The 18,075-nt window shown below is 44.4% G+C and overlaps 1 protein-coding gene across 5 annotated transcripts; it reads left to right on the top strand.

Annotated features, from left to right (window-relative positions):
- Positions 1–364: 364 nt before the first annotated feature.
- Positions 365–10,118, top strand: CIDEC (cell death inducing DFFA like effector c). Of its 5 annotated transcripts, none has more exons than XM_026689708.2 (6): positions 365–526; positions 5,101–5,180; positions 5,586–5,727; positions 6,479–6,628; positions 8,256–8,443; positions 9,512–10,118. In XM_026689708.2, the coding sequence occupies exons 2-6, from the start codon at positions 5,128–5,130 to the stop codon at positions 9,690–9,692; spliced, it is 714 nt and encodes a 237-aa protein (XP_026545493.1). In that variant the 5' UTR covers positions 365–526; positions 5,101–5,127; the 3' UTR covers positions 9,693–10,118. The 5 variants fall into 5 exon arrangements, with proteins under 5 accessions (XP_026545493.1, XP_026545495.1, XP_026545492.1 ...); XM_026689710.2 differs by having other exon boundaries at positions 520–542; XM_026689707.2 differs by lacking the exon at positions 365–526 and adding an exon at positions 3,332–3,605.
- The last annotated feature ends 7,957 nt before the right edge of the window (positions 10,119–18,075 follow it).

The following is an 18,075-nucleotide window of genomic DNA, read 5'->3' as shown; positions in this document are numbered from 1 at the left end:
TCAGAGGCTTGGAATTGACTCCTAGTTATGACGGTTGCAGTTTCCCAGAGTCACGTGGTCGTCCCCTTTTGTTGAACCTTCTGACAAGTCAAATCAAATGGGAAGCCAAATTCACCAAACGATCGTTGTTCCTCATGCAACAACGGCAGTGATTTCTTTAACGACGGGGGTGGGGGCAGGGAAAGTTGTACAATGGGGCTGTCAATAATGTCATAAAACATTCCTGTGCCTGTTTTAGTAGTTGCCATAAAAAGGTGGGGGAGGGGGGGGAGAGAGAGAGAGGAAGGAAATCTGGAAGAGCAAGGCAGCAGTTTCAACAACTGGATGCCGTATTCCAGGCGTGGTCTCACTAGGGCGGGATAGAGCAGTTCCATCGCTTCCCCTGATTAGGAGGGCTGAGAAAGGTGATTGAGGGGAGGGGAAGAGGGGGAGGAGCTGAGGGAGGGGCTGTCCAGCTATAAAAGCAGAGCATTTGCAGTCCTGAAAAAAAAAACCAACCAAGTGGGGGGGTTGCTGCAGCTGCTTGGTAAGTGAGAAAGGAGGTAAGGAGACAAAATGGTGAGAAGGCTGGATATCGATGACTTTGGCCTTTTCATTCCCCGTTTAACAGAGTTGGAAGGGACCTTGGAGGTCTTATAGTCCAACCTCCTACACCATTTCAGCCAATCTCTCCTTCAAACTCTCCAATGTTGGAGCAGCCACGATTCCTTCCCACCCATGAATTGTTCTCGCTGGGAAATTCCTCCTTAGTTCTCAGGTTGCTTCTCTCCTTGGTTGGTTTCCATCCGTTGCTCCTTGGCTTTGCCTTCGGGGGTTTTTGGAAAATAAATTGGCCCCTCCTTCTTCTTTGTGGCGGCCCCTCCAATCTTGAAACACTGCTATCCTGTCCCCCCCCACACCCACAATTCTTCTTTCCACAAACAAACTCAATTCCTGCAAGCGTTCTTCGCATGTTTTAGCCTTGAGCCCCTCACAATCTTCTTTGTCACTCTTCTCCGGATCTTCCCAAAGTCTCACCATATTTGCACCATATGCTTGGCTGGGTTAAGGAAAGCTGTGCCAGGGGCATTTGCCCAAGTGCCAAGCAGTTAGCTCCTTCTTTATTTGAGTCATTTGGGGCGTATTTTGCTTTGGCACCAAAAACTGGACAGCATTCTGGCCTCCAGTTTTATTCCTGCCATTGCCAGCTAGCCCAGTTGGACTGAGAAAGTGTGTGTGGGGGGGGACCGGCCCAAACTCGCCAAGGAAATGTGCATGAAGTTAGGTTGGGGATGGGAGCCCCTAACTCCATGGTAGATAGGATGGAGAAGTCAAGATGGCAGCTGTAAACACACAACTCTGCCTTTCTTCTTCCATGAGTTGTAGTGCATGTAAACATGGGTGTTGGGTGTTTAATCAAATGGGAATGGGTGACATTTTAACTCTTTACTCCCTCCTCTTGCTGCCCCTCCCTGATTTTAAGTTTTGAGTGTTAGTTTTGGGAGGGGGCTGATTGAATTGTGGCATATAGTCCGTTTACTTAGTTTATGATTCAATTCAACCAACTAAGTACGATTAATAAGTTACCTGGCTGTGAATTAATGTATCACAATTTTGGATCTTGAAACAGCATTGTTGATAAGCCTAGGGTTGTGGGTAAGCTACTTTCTTTCCCTTTGCTACAAGGCCTGGTTCTAACCATGGTTTTATTCTAACCATGGTTTTGTTCTAACCATGGTTTTGTTTCAACCATGTTTTTTCCCTGTGGCTTTAAACGTGGCTTGTTGCAAGGCCAAACAAAAGGCTGCTTTGGCTTTGCTTTAGCATGGTTTGTTGAAACCAGGTGTTACTTCTAAACTATTCCTTCTGTCAGTGTTATGGGAATCCTGCTAGCCGTAGAATATATTAGAAGTATCTCCCACTTCCAAGGCTTAGCATATTGTATGAGCCCTAACCTGGTTTATTTATTGTGCATAGTATGTTATGTGAACATTGCTTTTTTTGTTTGTTTGTTTGTTTGTCAATTTAGGGGAAAGCATGATGTAGAAGCTCAACCAATTTTATTAGGAATCTGATTTGTATAGTTCACCCTGCCCTCAAGTCTCACTATCATGGCTAATTAAAAACTCTACATAACCATTGAAAACGGGTGTGAATGGAATAACTGGTTCCCCATAAGGCAACAGAAACTTGCTTTAATTTATTTACTCAATTTTAGTCCACTGTAGCCAATCCCATCTGGATGGGTTTACAATTGCTTTTTGCTTTTGCTTTTTTGCAATATTGTGCCCGCAGCACTGCTCAAAAATTAAATTTGTATCCAGGATTTGTGTTTGAACAAAAGCAAACCACTGACAAATAAATAAATGATTGCATTCACTCCCTGAAATAGATTTCCCTCCCTTCAGAGTTTCTTAGAACCGAGCAAGGTAGAGTTAAGTCCTAAGAGCTGAGATTCAAAATTCCTGAGATAGAAGCTCTGTTGCATCAGAGTCCATTAACTGAGAATGTTGGCCTGTGACTCTTGGAGTGACAACATCTGGCCAAAGGTGAAGAGTCCAGAGTTCATGGCAAGCTTGCCAGCAGGAAGAAAAAGGCTCACACATATCTTGGACATTGTTGTGTAACAAAGCCAAGTTGTCCCTTGTGACATCCCATAATACTAAACATCTCTTGCTGGGTTTGTTCTCGCAAACAGCGTCGGTTTTGCAAACGGAACCTGCAACGGCTACAAAAGAGAGCATTTTGTGTAAGACCTCTTCACGGGGGGTGGAGAGGCTGAAGGCTATGCACAGAAAACAAACTCTTAGGTGGAAAAAAAAATATTTGGTCTAGTGGTTAAGGCTCCAGGCTCAAATGTAGGGGACCATGAGTTCTAAGCTTAGCCATGAAAGCCAGCTGGGTGACTTTAGGTTTATCACCAGGAGACAGTGAGTTCTAGTACCATCTTAGGCATGAAAGCCAGCTGGGTGACTTTGGGCCAATTGCCATGAGATTGTGAGTTCTAGTCTCCCCTTAGCACGAAAGCCAGCTGGATAACTTTGGCCCAATCACTAGGAGATGGGAGTTCTAGTCTCTCTTTAGCATGATGAAAGCCAACTGGGTGACTTTAGGTCCATCACCAGGAGACAGTGAGTTCTAGTCTTCCCTTAGCTATGAAAGCCAGCTGGGTGACTTTGGGCCAATCACTAGGAGATGGTGAGTTCTAGTCTCCCTTTAGCATGATGAAAGCCAACCGGGTGACTTTGAGACAATTGCCAGGAGGTGGTGAGTTCTAGTTCTTCCCTAGCCATGAAAGCCAGCTGGGTGACCTAGGATCAGTCATTTTTAGCCCAACCCACCTGGCGTCCAAGCTTTTGGGACAGTCTGAAATCTGGGAATCTTCCTTTGACCCAATTCCCCAAGAGCCTCCAAGCGTTCACCGATCTCACCCCGCCATCTCACCCTGCCTGACGCAACCGCCTGGCGGGGGCGTTGGCACCTTGCCTAACCCTTGTGGTTACTGGCTCCCCCTTCCCTTCCCTTCTCTGTCCAAAGGGCGGCCGAGGGCTGGGCTCTTATAAAGCCAGAGGCACGTCAGCCAAGCAAGCGGAAGAGAAATCAGGATTAGCGGATCGGGCGGAAAGGCAAGTGGAGTTTCTTTTGCAAAGGGGGGAGGGGAAAGTTTGAGGCGGTGGGTCCTGCCTGGGAAGGGGAAAGAGGGACGTGGAGAAAGGGGAAGGGGCTCCTTCAGACGGATGGGCAGGCGAACTCAACTTGGATTGAAGAGAAGGATTAGGGGAGGCAGGAGAGCGGTCTTCTCGTATTTGAGGAGCTATCACAAGAGAAGAGAGTTGGGTGAGAATCAATCAACCCCTGGAACAGAAGTTGCCTTCGGAGGTTGTGGGAGCTTCATCCCTGGAGGATTTCAAGAAGAGACTGGACTGCCCTCTGTCAGAAATGGTGTAGGGTCTCCTGCTTGGGCAGGGGGGTGGACTAGATGACCTACAAGGTCCCTTCCAACTTTGTTATTCTCTTAAGGAGAGACTGTGGTCCCTCCAGAGGCTGAAAATCTTATCTCGCAGCTCTTCTCAATCTGTTTTTTGATAAATGATAGCAGCCTTCCAATATTTGAGAGGAGGAGGGGGGTCAAGCTATTCTCCAAGGCACCCGAAGGCCAGACAAGGAATAATGGGTGGAAACTGATCAAGGAGAGATTCAACCTGGAAATAAGGAGAAACTTTCTGACAGGGAGAACAATCAACCAGTGGAACAAAAGTTGCCTCCAGAAGTTGTGGGAGCTTCATCCCTGGAGGCTTTCAAGAAGAGACTGGACTGCCCTCTGTCAGGAATGGTGTAGGGCCTCCTGCTTAGGCGGGAGGGGGGTTGGACTAGATGACCTCCAAGGTCCCTTCCAACTCTGTTATTCTATATTCAGTGGGACAGCTTGCCTTCAGAAGGTGTGGGTGCTCCATCTCCAGAAGCTTTTAAGAAGAGACTGGACTGCCCTCTGTCAGAAATGGTGTAGGGTCTCCTGCTTGGGCGGGGAGGGGGGATTGGACTAGATGACCTCCAAGGTACCTTCCAACTCTGTTATTCTATGCACTTTGATGTCCAAAGAGCCTAAAGGCAGAACAAGAAGCAATGGATAGAACCTTCCCTATGGAGAAATTTCCTGACAGGGAGAACAATTAACCAGTGGAACCACTTGCCTCCGGAAGTTGTAAATGCTCCAACACTGGAAGTTTTCAAGAAGAGATTGGATATCCATTTGTCTGAAGTAGTGTAGGGTTTCCTGCCTAGGCAGGGGGTTGGACTAGAAGACCTCCAAGGTCCCTCCCGACCCTATGGTTTGCTAAAACCTCTCCCCGTGCATGGAGTTCTCTCTTTAGTAGAAAAAGGGTATAGATAAAGCAATTTTTGCTCGCTTGCTCAGATGCAGGGAAGTATTTGAAAAAAAAATCAGAAAGAAAAAGGAAAGAAGCACGAAAGGAAGAAAAGAAAGAAAAATAAAGGCACGAAATCCATAATCTCCAGGCCTCCTCTTTATCTAGCTGCCCCATCCATCAAGGTGTCACTTTCTTAAAAAGACATGAATTAAGAAAATGACACAACTTAACCCAGTTTTCTCTTCTCCTACAGCCTGGAATCCTACCCTCTTGCAGCCTGATGGATTATGCAAAGAAATCGCTGGGTCTTCTCAGCCCCCGATCACTTTCCAAGTAAGTATCGGTAGATAAGCAGCGACAGTCTCTTCCACCCTGTCTCCTCGCCTTGAATGACGGATATTTTGGATTTTCTGCCTATTTTCAGCCTCTTTCCGTTCCTTCAGAAAGAAATGTAGGTAGTTGTTCTGACCAAGACTGATGGAGACACTAACAAACACCCGTTAGTCCCAAAACCCTTTTTTCTTTTCTTTATTTCAATGGCGGTGAATTTTAGTCATTTGCAGCCCATAAGGAGTCTGAAACTGTTTGTAAATAGTCCCACGGAAGTCTGCCAAAGTCCTTCGGGATAAGTCCGATAAGCACACACCTTTATTGTCCTTGAAATGCTGCCAACGACTAAATGCCCAATTGGCATTTTTATCCTTCCCCTCCCTCAAATGATGTTTTCCCTTCTTCCAGATGTGTGTCGGCCAGTGCTTCCGTCACCCAGCAGCTGCTGGCTGGCCCTGCTCCCCGTCCAAGGCCCTACCGCGTGAACAACTGTGAGCGCACCCTGCGGAAAGGCATCGTGGCAGAGACGCTGAATGACCTGCTTGAGAAAGTAAGCGGAGGAAACAGGCAAATTCTGGGCACAACAGACTTTCCACCACAATATTAAAAAGTTAAAAGTCTTTCCGGATGTAGTAGCTCAGGGTTGAATTGTGGAGTCTTTAGGGCTCTCTGAGCTTGGTGGGTTTTCTTGGAGACGTTTCATGACCCAATTAGGTAGTATCATCAGTATCAGAAGGGAGTGGGGTTTGTGAGGTGGAGGAGGAGGAGGAGGAGAAGGAGAAAGACTATGGGATCCTTGGTGGGTTTTTTTGCAGAGGTTTCATGACCCAAATAGGCAACAATATCTGTGATAGAAGGAGGGAGGAGGAGGAGGAGGAGGAGGGCTGTGGGATCCTTGGTGGTCTCTGGGCTTGGTTGTTTTCTTGAAGACGTTTCATTACCCAACTAGGGAACATCATCAGTGCTAGAAGGGGGGAAAGGAGGAGGAGGAGGAGAGGGAGGGAGGGACGGAGGGAAGAGCTGTTGGGTCCTTGGTGCTCTCTGAACTAGGTGGCTTTCTTGCAGACATTTCATCACCCAACTAGGGAACACCATCAGTGTTAAATCTTTCAGAATGCCATCTCATGTTTTTTTTTTAAATGGAGACCAATGGGCCTCTCATTGCCTCATCCAAAGACAAACGATTCCTTTCTAAGGAATCTTTCTAAGCCAGCTTGGTCAAGAGATGCTCCCTTGTTAACAAACCCTGATTCCTAGGTTGTCTGGAATGGCAAGGTATCCGATCTAATTTATTGCCACAGGTACGAACTGCTCTGGACTTAGTGGGGTCCCTCTCCCTTGTCTTGGACGAAGATGGCACCAGCATAGATTCGGAGGAATTTTTCCAAACTCTGGAAGAGGGAACGGTATTGCTGGCCTTAACTGAGGAACAGGTGTGGCGTCCAGCTAAGGTGAGGAGCCAGACTGAAGACTTAAGACAGGAAATATTTCATAATCTTCCTTTCAAGAACATACTATCATCTGGTTAGATTAGAAGCACGGGCATCTGCTTCCTCCACTTGTCTGTTGGGTTTAACCATGGTTTCTTGAATAAGCCACCACTGGCTTGGCTTCCTCCCAAGAATGGTCATCCCCATTTAGGTTGGAAGCCCTCAGCTGTTGGGTTTAACCATGGCTTCTTGAATAAGCCACCATTGGTTTGGTTTCCTCCCAGGGATGGTCATCCCCATTTAGGTTGGAAGCCCTCAGCTGTTGGGTTTAACCATGGCTTCTTGAATAAGCTAACATTGGCTTGGCTTCCTACCAAGAATGGTCATCACCATCTAGGTTGGAAGCCCTCAGCTGTTGGGTTTAACCATGGCTTCTTGAATAAGCCACCATTGGTTTGGTTTCCTCCCAGGGATGGTCATCCACAGCTAAATTGGAAACACTCATCTGTTGAGTTTAACCATGGCTTCTTGAATAAGCCACCATTGGCTAGCTAGGTAGAGAAGGACAGCCACAAGATGGAAGTGGCTCACTAGGATAAAGCTGTTCAATTGGATTGGGCATTTCCAAAAGTCAGCGGGTTTATTTTTAATTTAATTTATTGATTTGGTAACGGTCTATAGCCGCCCATCCCATATGGTGTTTGTTCTGCACACATCACAAATGAGTTAATTTGAGTCATGAGGTTGTGTGAACTTAACCAAGGATGCTCTTGCTAGATTGCTCAGCTCTTGTGATGCGAAGGATGGCCAACCGGAATCCTGTCTGAAAAGCAAAAAAAACCCGACACCCTCCCTATTGGTTTTATGGAAATGAAACATTTGAAAGTTGATTTTTTTTAAAATGCTGGAGCGTTTTATTCTTCTGCTTGTAAAGCTCCCTATGATCAGGGAAGGAAAGGGCAGTTTCAATAAGTGTCATCGCGATAAAGGCAATTCCCAGCGAACCGTATTAAAGAAAAGGAAATGGAACACGTAGCGCTGAAATGGATAACTCTCAGGGTTAGGTTAAGAGAGAGAGATGCTTTTGTCTCTCATACAACAGATTTTTCTCTCTTGGCTACGAATGCCAGCCAGGAATCCATTGTTCTTGAATTGTGAGGACTAGAATCCCGAAAAGCGATACCGAGAGCAACACACTGGAAGGGGAAGCTGTGCAAAACTTGGATGCACAGACTCTGTTCAATCCCAGTTACAGAATACGGCATAACAAAGTTGGGAGGGCCTTGGAGGTCTTCTAGTCCAGCCCCTTGCTCAAGCAGGAGACCCTAGACCCTTTCAGACAGGTCTCTTCTTAAAAACCTCCAGCGTTGGGAGCACCCACAACTTCTGGTGGCAAGCTGTTCCACTGGTCAATGGTCCTCACGGTTAGGAAGTTTCTCCTTAATTCCAAGTTGGCTTCTCCCCTTGATTAGTTTCCACCTGTTGCTTCTTGTCCTGCCTTCAGGTGCTTTGGAAACTAGCTTGACTCCCTCTCCTTTGGGGCAGCCCCTCGAATATTGGAAGACCGCTATCATGTGCCCCCGATTGTTTCTGTTTGTTAGACTCCCATTAAAGTTCTTTTTTTCCCCCCCATTTCTTTTGTCCCCAGAAAGCCGGCTACCAGCTCTCGCTGTCCCACAAGCCTCGCCGTCATATTGACGTGGCCCGTATCACATTCGACCTGTACAAGACCAATCCCCAGGATTTCCTTGGCTCTTTGAACATCAAGGCTACGCTCTATGGGACCTACAGCATGTCCTATGATATGCAATGCTATGGCGCAAAAAGGATGGTAAAGTAAGTCCTTGGGTCTCCCTGGGTTGGCCCTTCCCATAATCATTTGCCATTAATAATCCTGTTGGGATTCACCCACAATTTGCTCCAATGAAGGATTTTCATGGGCAGTAGCTCCGGTGCCTGGGCTACAATCTTTTTAAGATAAGCGTGGAAAGCACTTGTGATGACCCAAAGGGGCGTGGCACAAAGGCCACACAGTTAGATAATCAATAAGAGTCCCTTTATTATCTCCAACTTTGCCCCCAAATGTCCTGATTACTTTCTGGCTTGGAGAAAAACTCTTCCAGGAACAGCCTTTGGCTGCAGAGAATCAAGTCCAAAACATGGTCAACAAAAACTGTAACTTAAAGTCCAAACAAGGCAAGATGAGGTAATTAGTCCGGAAGGGCAGAAAAAGGAATTCCAGATGTGAAGGAACAGCAGTAATTCAACATGGTTGGGAGGATGTCAGGGACACAGATGACAAAAGTCAACACAATATAAACTCATGTTTGTTCTCAGCAGCCACCGCTCTCAGCATGCATCTCTTTTAAACTCTCATTCCCAGCTGTGGCTAATGAAGGGAATCAGGGCCCTTTCCTCCCCCGTAAGCCATGCAACCCACATTGCTCTCTTCTCCGTTCATCCCTGCATGCCCTAGGATGAAGAGAGGGTGGGGCTGAGTCTTCCTCTGAACTCCCTCTCCCTTGTTCTACCTCTTCCCTGCTCTGCCCAGCCGGACTTCGCCCTTCCTGTTTCCTCCACAGCCAATGGAGCCACACTCCCACTCCCTGTCAGCTGTTCGTCTTCCTCCTCGGATTCAGATTCCGACAGGGGCATGACAGCACTTCTGGTTTTAACTGGCAATCTGCTCCTTCATGTCCCCCCGCTTATGGCAACTTGGAAACAGGCATAGGAATGTTTTACGAGTTGACATTTAAATAATAACCAAGAGTTGAAATTTGCTAGCTCGGGGTTCAAAGAGAACCTTAAACTCTTACTGTAGACCGTCTAGATGCCCTTCTTGCTCCCTGACCATCTCTCTCTCTCCCTCCCCCCCACCACCCCAATTTCTTCTGTTTTTCTCAGGGAAGCTCTCCGCTGGACCCTTTTCACCATGCAAGCCACGGGACACATCCTGCTGGGCACTTCCTGTTACATGCAGCATTTGCTGGACGCTCCAGAAGAACAAAAGGAATCAACTTTGACATCGTCGTTCCCTCCTTCCCTCGCTCTCCCCTCCTCTCTCACCCGGAGAATGTTGCAATGAATTTGGGGGGGGGTGCGTGTCCGGAGGACAGGGATGTTTTCTGCTCCCCTGCTGCTACGGACTCCGAACGAACCCCGGGAGGGTTGACATCCTATATGTAAGGCACACACAGAGATCCCAGAGGGGGGAGACATGGACACCTCACTGCACCTGCTGGAGTGGAAAAACACAGCCAACCTCAAGCCAGGTTATGGGATTCTAGGCACTTCACTGTTCCTTGTAGGTTGTAATGTGCATCCTTCTTCTTGTCTAACTCTGCAGCCTGAATCATGAAAATGCCAAGGTTTCACCTTTCCATATATATATATATATATATGTATTATTTTTTTCCAACACACATAGGTAAGCCCACAGTCGGCATGATGCCACATTGACTTGTATTATTACACTGTAAATATGTGAATTAAAAAAGAGATATTTTCTTAAGCCGTGATATGAGCTCTTTTCCTTTCTCCTGCTTTATTCTCTCTCTCTCTCTCTTTTTATAAGTTTTTCTTGTGCCATCTGGGTTAAACGTGTCAGGGCTCCAACAAATCCAACACCCCCATTCCAATCGTAAGTCTCTAGCTGCATCTCTCAGAGAATCGAAAATTGATTTATTAGGAGTGACCATGTCAACGTTACCTGGATGCAGCCAACACTGAGATACATCATTCATTTCAAATGTGGCATCGTGGGAGCATCTGGTCACAAAATGGCTTCCAAAACTGACACATAGGAATGTTTTATGAGTTGACAGTAAGTGTGAAAAACGGTCATAAGTTGCTTTTTCCCATGCCGTTGTAACTTGGAACGGTCGCTAAATGAATGGTTGTAAGCCCAGGACTTCTTGTACTATCATTCTCGTCCCTTTAGTCACTTTATTTTTGTGCATATTTTTTTTTTTTTAGTAAACGAAGATTTGATGAAGATTTTTAAAAGAAAAAGCACATAGTCCTTAACTTATAACAGAAACTAGCACATAGTCCTTAACTTATAACAGTTCCATTTAGTGACCGTTCGAAGTTACCACGGTGGGGCGGAAAGCGAGTTAGGACCATTTTTCACACTTACGACCGTTGCAGGTATCCCCACGGTCAAAATTCAGAGGCTTGGCAACCGTTTCATACTTATGACCGTTGTCCCAAGGTCACGCATTCCCTTTTTGCAAAGCAAAGTCCAATGGAGAAGCCCGATTCACTCAACAACCAGGTTAATCATTTACTGAGCGCGGTGATTCACTTAAAAACGGTGGCAAGAAAAGTCTTAAAATGGAGACAAAACTCTATCAAATTTCTCACTTAGCAACCTACATTTTGGGCTCAGTTGTGGTCGTAAGTGGAGGATTACCTGTAGGAGAAGAAGACACAGGAAAGGAAATTCTAAAAAAAAGGCAAAGAGTGAGTAATAAAAGAGAAAAATCCATCTACACGCAGAGCAGTTAGCATCTTTTCCTTCCCATCTCGCCCATTATCGTTCCCTTCTTCCCATAAACGGTCCTTTTTCATCAATAAATCCTGAAATGGGTTCGTTTTTATCCATTTCCAGAAAAAGAAAAAAGTCTGCAAAGTGTTTCCAGTTTCTTTTAAAATAAAAATAAAAAGTAATTGTAGTTTCTCTCCTTAATCAAAGAAGTCCACTTAGCCATTTCGGGAAACTCAGCCGTCTTTCGCAGTCCATGCCTCCATTGATGGGTCTTTCTGCAGTTTTCCATCTGTGTGCGTATAACGGCCTCGCGCATCTTACGATATATAAAACCAATCGTCCGTCAGCCTTTTGTATTATGAGTGTCCATTAGTCCTTAATAAGAAAAGAAAAAATTCCGGTTTCATTGGAAGGTTCGTTTTCAGGACTCTCTGCCTTGCACTAGGTAAGGTAGAAGAGTTGGAAGGGACCTTGGAGGTCATCTAGTCCAAACCCCCCCTCCCCCTCCGCTCAAGGCTGGAGACCGTATACCATCCTGGTCAAATGACAACCAAAGTCAATGGGGAAACACATATCTGTGTTCCTGGTATCCTCCCAACCGTGTTGAGTTATGGCTGTTCCTTCACTGTCTGGAATTCCTTCTCCTGCCCTCCCAAACTAATTACCTCATTTTCCCTTGATTGGACTTATAGTTACAGTTTTTGTTGACCACGTTTTGGACTTGGCTGTTCCTGGGAGAGTTTTTTTTCTCCAACCCAGCAGGTAACCAGGACATTGGGGGCCAAGTTGGAGCTAATAAAGGGACTCCTACTGATTATCTGACTGTGTTGCCTTTGTGCCACGCCCCTTTGGGTCATCACACGCCCCTTTGGGTCATCACAAGGAGAAATTTCCTGACAGGAGGGACAATGGACACAATCCAACCAAACCCAAGTCCTGAGTGCTAGAAACTTGAAAAAAGCAACCAGCGCTGCCTTGCTGTGCAACAAACATCCCCACTAATAAATTTGTTGCGCGGCACATCTGCAGCCCTTTAGTTTTGCAAAAGAATCTATTTGTAGACCTCTGGCACACTTGCAATATTCAACACCCATGGCCGTTACGAGATAGTTGAAGATCCTCCAGGGGCTAGTTAAAGGAGCTTAAATGGCCTGAGCCATATGAAAAGCAGGGAAGTTTAATAAAGCCATTTTCATGGCCAGGTCCTGTGGCTACAGAGGTCAGGAAGCATCTGCATTCTGGTTTTTTTCTTTTTAAATAAATTATTTTTTTAAAGTAGGGGTGGGTTAAGAGAAGACGTTTAAGAGCCAATCAAGGAATCCATAACCCAGAGGCAGTATTCAGCAGGTTCTGACCAATTCTGGAGAACCAGTAGCGGAAATTTGGGGTAATTCAGACAACCGGCAAATCCCGCCTCTGACTGGCCCCGCCAACCCCATCTCTTCTCTGCCTCCCATTGAGTCCCAGCTGATCGGCTGGCTCTTCTTTGGTTGCCCTGCACAGGAGAACGGAGCTGGAAAGCAGGTTAGTGGGGTGGGGAGGGAATGGGGATTTTGCAGTATCCTTCCCCTGCCAAACCTACCAAGCCATGCCCACAGAACCAGTAGTAAAAAATTTTGAATCCCAACACTGCCATGACCATTGCTTCCTGCAAATGCAGGAGTGGGATTCTACTGGTTTGGACCGGTTCAGGCAAACCGAATGTTAAGTTTTCATCTGGTTCGCCGAACCAGTATTTCAACCAACCGGCTGGCCCCACCCACTCAGAATAGGAATAGAAATGGAACTTTAGAATAGAATAGCATGGAATGGAATAGAAAATAGAATGGAATAGAAATAGAAGTTTAGAATAGAATAGCATGGAATGGAATGGAATTGAATAGAAAATAGAATAGAATAGAAATAGAAGTTTAGAATAGAATAGAATGGAATTGAATAGAAAATATAATAGAATAGAAATAGAAGTTTAGAATAGCATGGAATGGAATGGAATGGAATAGAAAATAGAATAGAATAGAAATAGAAGTTTAGAATAGAATAGAATGGAATTGAATAGAAAATATAATAGAATAGAAATAGAAGTTTAGAATAGAATAGAATGGAATGGAATAGAATGGAATGGAATAGAAAATAGAATAGAATAGAAATAGAAGTTTAGAATAGAATAGAATGGAATTGAATAGAAAATAGAATAGAATAGAAATAGAAGTTTAGAATAGAATAGAATGGAATGGAATAGAATGGAATGGAATAGAAAATAGAATAGAATAGAAATAGAAGTTTAGAATAGAATAGCATGGAATGGAATGGAATAGAATAGAATTAGAACAGAACAGAAATAGAAATTTAGAATAGAATAGCATGGAATAGCATAGCATAGAATAAAATAACTGTTTTGTCACTTTGAATGTACACCAATCAGCATACATGAAAATGAAATTATGTTCAGATCATCTCCATTTGTAAGGGGTGAATATCTGTAAACCAAGATCTGATTATATACATATCACTAAACAGCCATCCTTTTGTACAACTAGCATTAGAGTTCTGGTTTCAGAAGTGTGGAGGCTGATTTTTTTTTTTTAAGAAATCCAAACAATATTGCACAATTCAAAATGTTTGCTGTGTTTTAGGAGTCTCCAAGGCCCAGGGAGACAATACTGCTTACAAAGCGATGGTTGAAGCTTTTCCTTCGTAGTAATTCTGACCCCAATTAGCAATTATCCCCCTGGGAATCTTGCCTCTGCTCCCACCCTCCTCCATCACAATTCCCCCAGTATTTGCTACTAAAATACTCAGTCAGAAGATATCTTGAGGTGTATATTTAATCTTAGGCACACTACAGAATCCAGATGGGAAACTCCTTCCCACCCATGTGCTAATTTGACTAGCTCCCATCCTCAGAAGATCTTGTTAAGGGGCTTCTAGAAGTGGGGTCTAGAATCACGGGGCTCCTAAGAGGTCTTCTAGTCTAGCCCCCTGCTTAGGCAGGAAATCCTACACCACTTCAGACAAATGATTATACAATCTCTTCTTAAAAACTTCCAGTGTTGGAGCATTCACAACTTCAGGAGGCAAGTTGTCCCACTGATTAATTAATTAATTCTATCAGAATTTTCCCCCCTTATTTCTAGGTTGCTTCTCTCCTTGTTCAGTTGCCATCCATTGCTTCTTCTCCTGCCTTCTGGTGCTTTAACAAAAACACTATGGCTATTATCAATGAGGTAGAGAGCCCTGAAGATGGAGTGGAAGGGAAGATTCAGAAATCCTGGAAAGTTTCTTGTTTGAGATGGGGGCGGAGGGTTGGACTAGAAGACCTCCAAGGTTCCTTCCAACCCTGGTATTCTGTAAGTGGTTTTTCTGCAGCTGAGTGTGTTATACAAGCCAAGCTTACTGGCAGAATGAAAACCAAATATCAATAACTGTTGATCTTTAAAGGCAGAAAAAAATCGAAGGCTTTGGTTGAAATCTTACACTACCTTTGGGGTTGCTTATGAGAGACTTAACAGGTTCACACTATCATTCCTGTTACATTGGTTTATTCAATCATCCATCATAAATAAACGGTGGCTTGTGTGGACATAGCCTCAGGGAATAGCAGGAGTAGCTCAAATGCATTTGAACGATAGATCTGGAAAGATTCCATTGCTTCTTTCTCTTGAAAATGTTAAATAAATATTGTGCTATGCCACAAATCATTTCCGACTGAGCATTATCGACTCGGATATTCATCGATCGATATAAAATATGTATGCGGTATTGTTCAGTTCGAAATGTAACTTCTCAGAGAGCTTGCAAAAAAAAGGAAAGCATGAAATAATAACACAAACACAAGGATGCCATATCCAAGTTAACGCTACAGACAAATGAAATGCATTTGCTACCCCTCAAATACTTTCCTGTTTTTCTAATATAAATATTGGAGAAAGAGCAATCAATACAATGTGTTCAAACTTTAAAATGTTGATTAAAACTCAGGGACTTTTTTAAATATGTATTTTACTGAGCTTTTATGTTTCTCTTTTCTTATTTATACTATTTCTCTGTTACTATTTGATGTAATGTTCTTTTTCTGTATGTTGCACCATTGGTTTCACCTAATGGCTGAATCCAGGCAATAACATTTCTTTCCAGATTTGCTTCTACATAAGGACAATTTTGTGTTGCTCAGCAGTGACTGGACAATTGGCCATAGTACAGAACTTTAAAACCGATTAGGCATACGGTGACAATAAAAGTCAATTGAAAAAGCTAATTAACAGCCTGGGATTTAAAAAAAAAAAATCTACACTTATCTGGATTCCTACTGCTGTTCAATATCAAATATTGAAAGGCAACATCTTGGGGCATCAAGTAAGATTTAGGAACGAACATTTGGGGAAATGCTTCAGAAACAAATTGGCAACACTCAATTTTAGGTTCTGTGTGAAAGGAGATTGCATTCATTTTCTGGCTTCGTTTGCAAGCTTCGAGCTTTGGAATCGAAGGTCGCCTGGGCTGTAGAAGACCCAAATTCCTTCTGTGTGCCGATGTTATCATCGCGAGAGAGGCTTGGCAGACAACCATGAATAAAGGCAACAGGTTAAAAGGGAGCCGACTGAAAGGAAAGCAGGACTGTGTCAAAAATAGTCAAGATGGCGGCATGAACCATGAGATCAAAGTCCTACTGTCAACTCATAAAATATTTCTATGGTCTTTTTGGAGTTGCCAACAGAAAGAGACGGAGGAGCAGTGCAGCAGCTTGCAAAACCGAAACTGCATTCCATAAATGTTTTCAAAGATAGTTTCTAGATAACCGAAGTTTTTGCCACACAAAATTCTAACTGGAGAACATGATTGATGACTCTGGGCTATGGATGTGTCCCATTGGAGAATATGAATTACGATACACCCAGGAGGTGGGAGGAAACCAGGATCAAGGGTGACAATGAATTATGTGTCTCAGAGTCAGCTATACCCAGGCAGTGCCAGACATGTTAACTCCCCAACAAATCCTTTTTGAAGTTTTGGAAGTTTGGCTCGAGACTCATGATTTAAATGGGGGTGACTGCTGGAATCCTGACAACTACATCCATCTGGTGGCAACCATCTTGTTTTTTTGGCTCCTTCCCTCTGGACCCTCTGGAAGGCAGATGGATGTCGCTGGTCCAGACATTTAAAAACATCTCAGTGATCAAAAGTCAAAGGCTAATTTAAGCACAGTTGCACAAAAAATTCCCAGACAAGGAGAGGATCAGGCAGTGGGCTGCCGGGGAGAATTTATTGAGTGACACTATGGATACGAGTTCACAGGGCACCAACCCAAAGCAGCATCTGGGCCAGAGTCCCAACTGGAGCTATGTTGAAATGGCCTTCTGAAATTCTCTCTCTGCCCCCACCAAAACTCGGCCCATTTACCATGGGATAGAAGGTTGTTCCAAATATTCAGCACCTCTGAAAGTCTCCGACATTCGATTCCACTCAGTCAAGATCAGGTTTTGCGGTCACCTGGCCCATCGGAGAGCCATGAAGTCCTGGTGCCAGATTTTGATTTTAAAAAAACAACAACCTTGCGGTTGTGTTGTTTGTTGGGACCTTCTGCACAGAACCTAGCATTAGTTCTTGTGGAAAACTGACTGCCCTTGGGATAGCTCTGCTGCTGGTAGCAAGGAACTCCTGACAGCCTGAAAGAGGTTTGACTCTTTATCTTGTTTGGTACGTCCGCTTTTTTTCTACGTTATGCTTTTAAATCTCTTTGCTTGAGCTAATAATAAAGCTTGAAAATCCTTTTTATTCGCCCAGTGTTGATTGTCTCTGGATCCAAAGGAACCAATTGCTGGGATGTCTGATCACTGCCCTGATACTTGGCAAAAACATCCCTCCAGGAACGGACGCGTTAAAAACAACTCCTTTTTTCATCAAACAGAATGACTGAGCAAGAAAGCAAGAATCTCTTTCTTGATTCTGCGGTGCTAACCTCCAAATATATACGTAACCTGCCGATGGCAATGTCAGCCAATGTCGGTGATGAGGTCCCTGCAAGAAGCGCTTTCGTCTCGTCTCCAAAAACATAACATGCAAAATAATAATAATAATAAAAACGCTTTGGGTGTGGATTTTTTTTTTTTTAGCCCAATGTCTGATCACCCCTTTCGGGGCTAGCGATGAGATGCGAATCGAAGAGATCATTGGCTGATCGCCCCCCATAAATCGGCCAGGGATAGGGAACAGGTGTTTATTTATTTAGAGAGAGATTTGTATACAGCTCCATGTTGCAAGGCTCAAGGTAATTTTCAACACAACAAGAGCCACCCGGTTAAAACCAATGTAAACATCGGAATCAATTGCAAGAGCAATTAATCCCCAGCTTCACTGTCAGCTCCTATAGGCGGTCAGGACAAAATGATTTTCAACAGCTTTGCAAGTGTTTCCCGAACAAGGTAGGAACGATTTAGGGAACAAGAGAGGGGTTTGTTTTAGGGGGGGGGTTGTCTACGTGGATAACACCCATTCTTTTTCCATCTCAGAGTGAAGATCCTCAATTGGGCTCTTCAAGACCAAAACACAAGAAGGGTTAAGTCAATAGAATTAGGAACTGGGTTTGGTCTAGTCTAGTGAACAGAAGGGCCAAGGGTGCAAGGAGTATAAATCCTTTCATTCTCCACCATTCACTCAGAACTAAAGAAGCTTCTTGGTTGAGAAGTGAAATGTCTTGAGAGAGAGAGAGAGAGAGAGAGAGAGAGAGAGAGAAGAGAAGGAAGGAAGGAAAGAAAGAAAGAAAGAGGAGGGGAGGGAGGGAGGAAGGAAAGAAAGAAAGAACGAAAGAAAGAAAGAAAGAGGGGGGAGAAAGGAAAGAAAGAAAGAAAGAGGGAGGGAAAAAAAGGAAGGAAAGAAAGAAAGAGCGAGGGAGAGGAAGGAAGGAAGGAAAGAAGGAAAGAAGGAAGGAAGGAAGGAAGGAGGGAGGGAGGGAGGGAGGGAAGGAAGGAAGGAAGGAAGGAAG

Source organism: Notechis scutatus, chromosome 13 (assembly GCF_049901735.1).
Source record: "Notechis scutatus isolate UNSWTSFEM ecotype Mainland chromosome 13, rNotScu1.2, whole genome shotgun sequence".
NCBI lineage: Eukaryota > Metazoa > Chordata > Lepidosauria > Squamata > Elapidae > Notechis > Notechis scutatus.
This window is presented reverse-complemented; position numbering and strand designations above follow the sequence as displayed.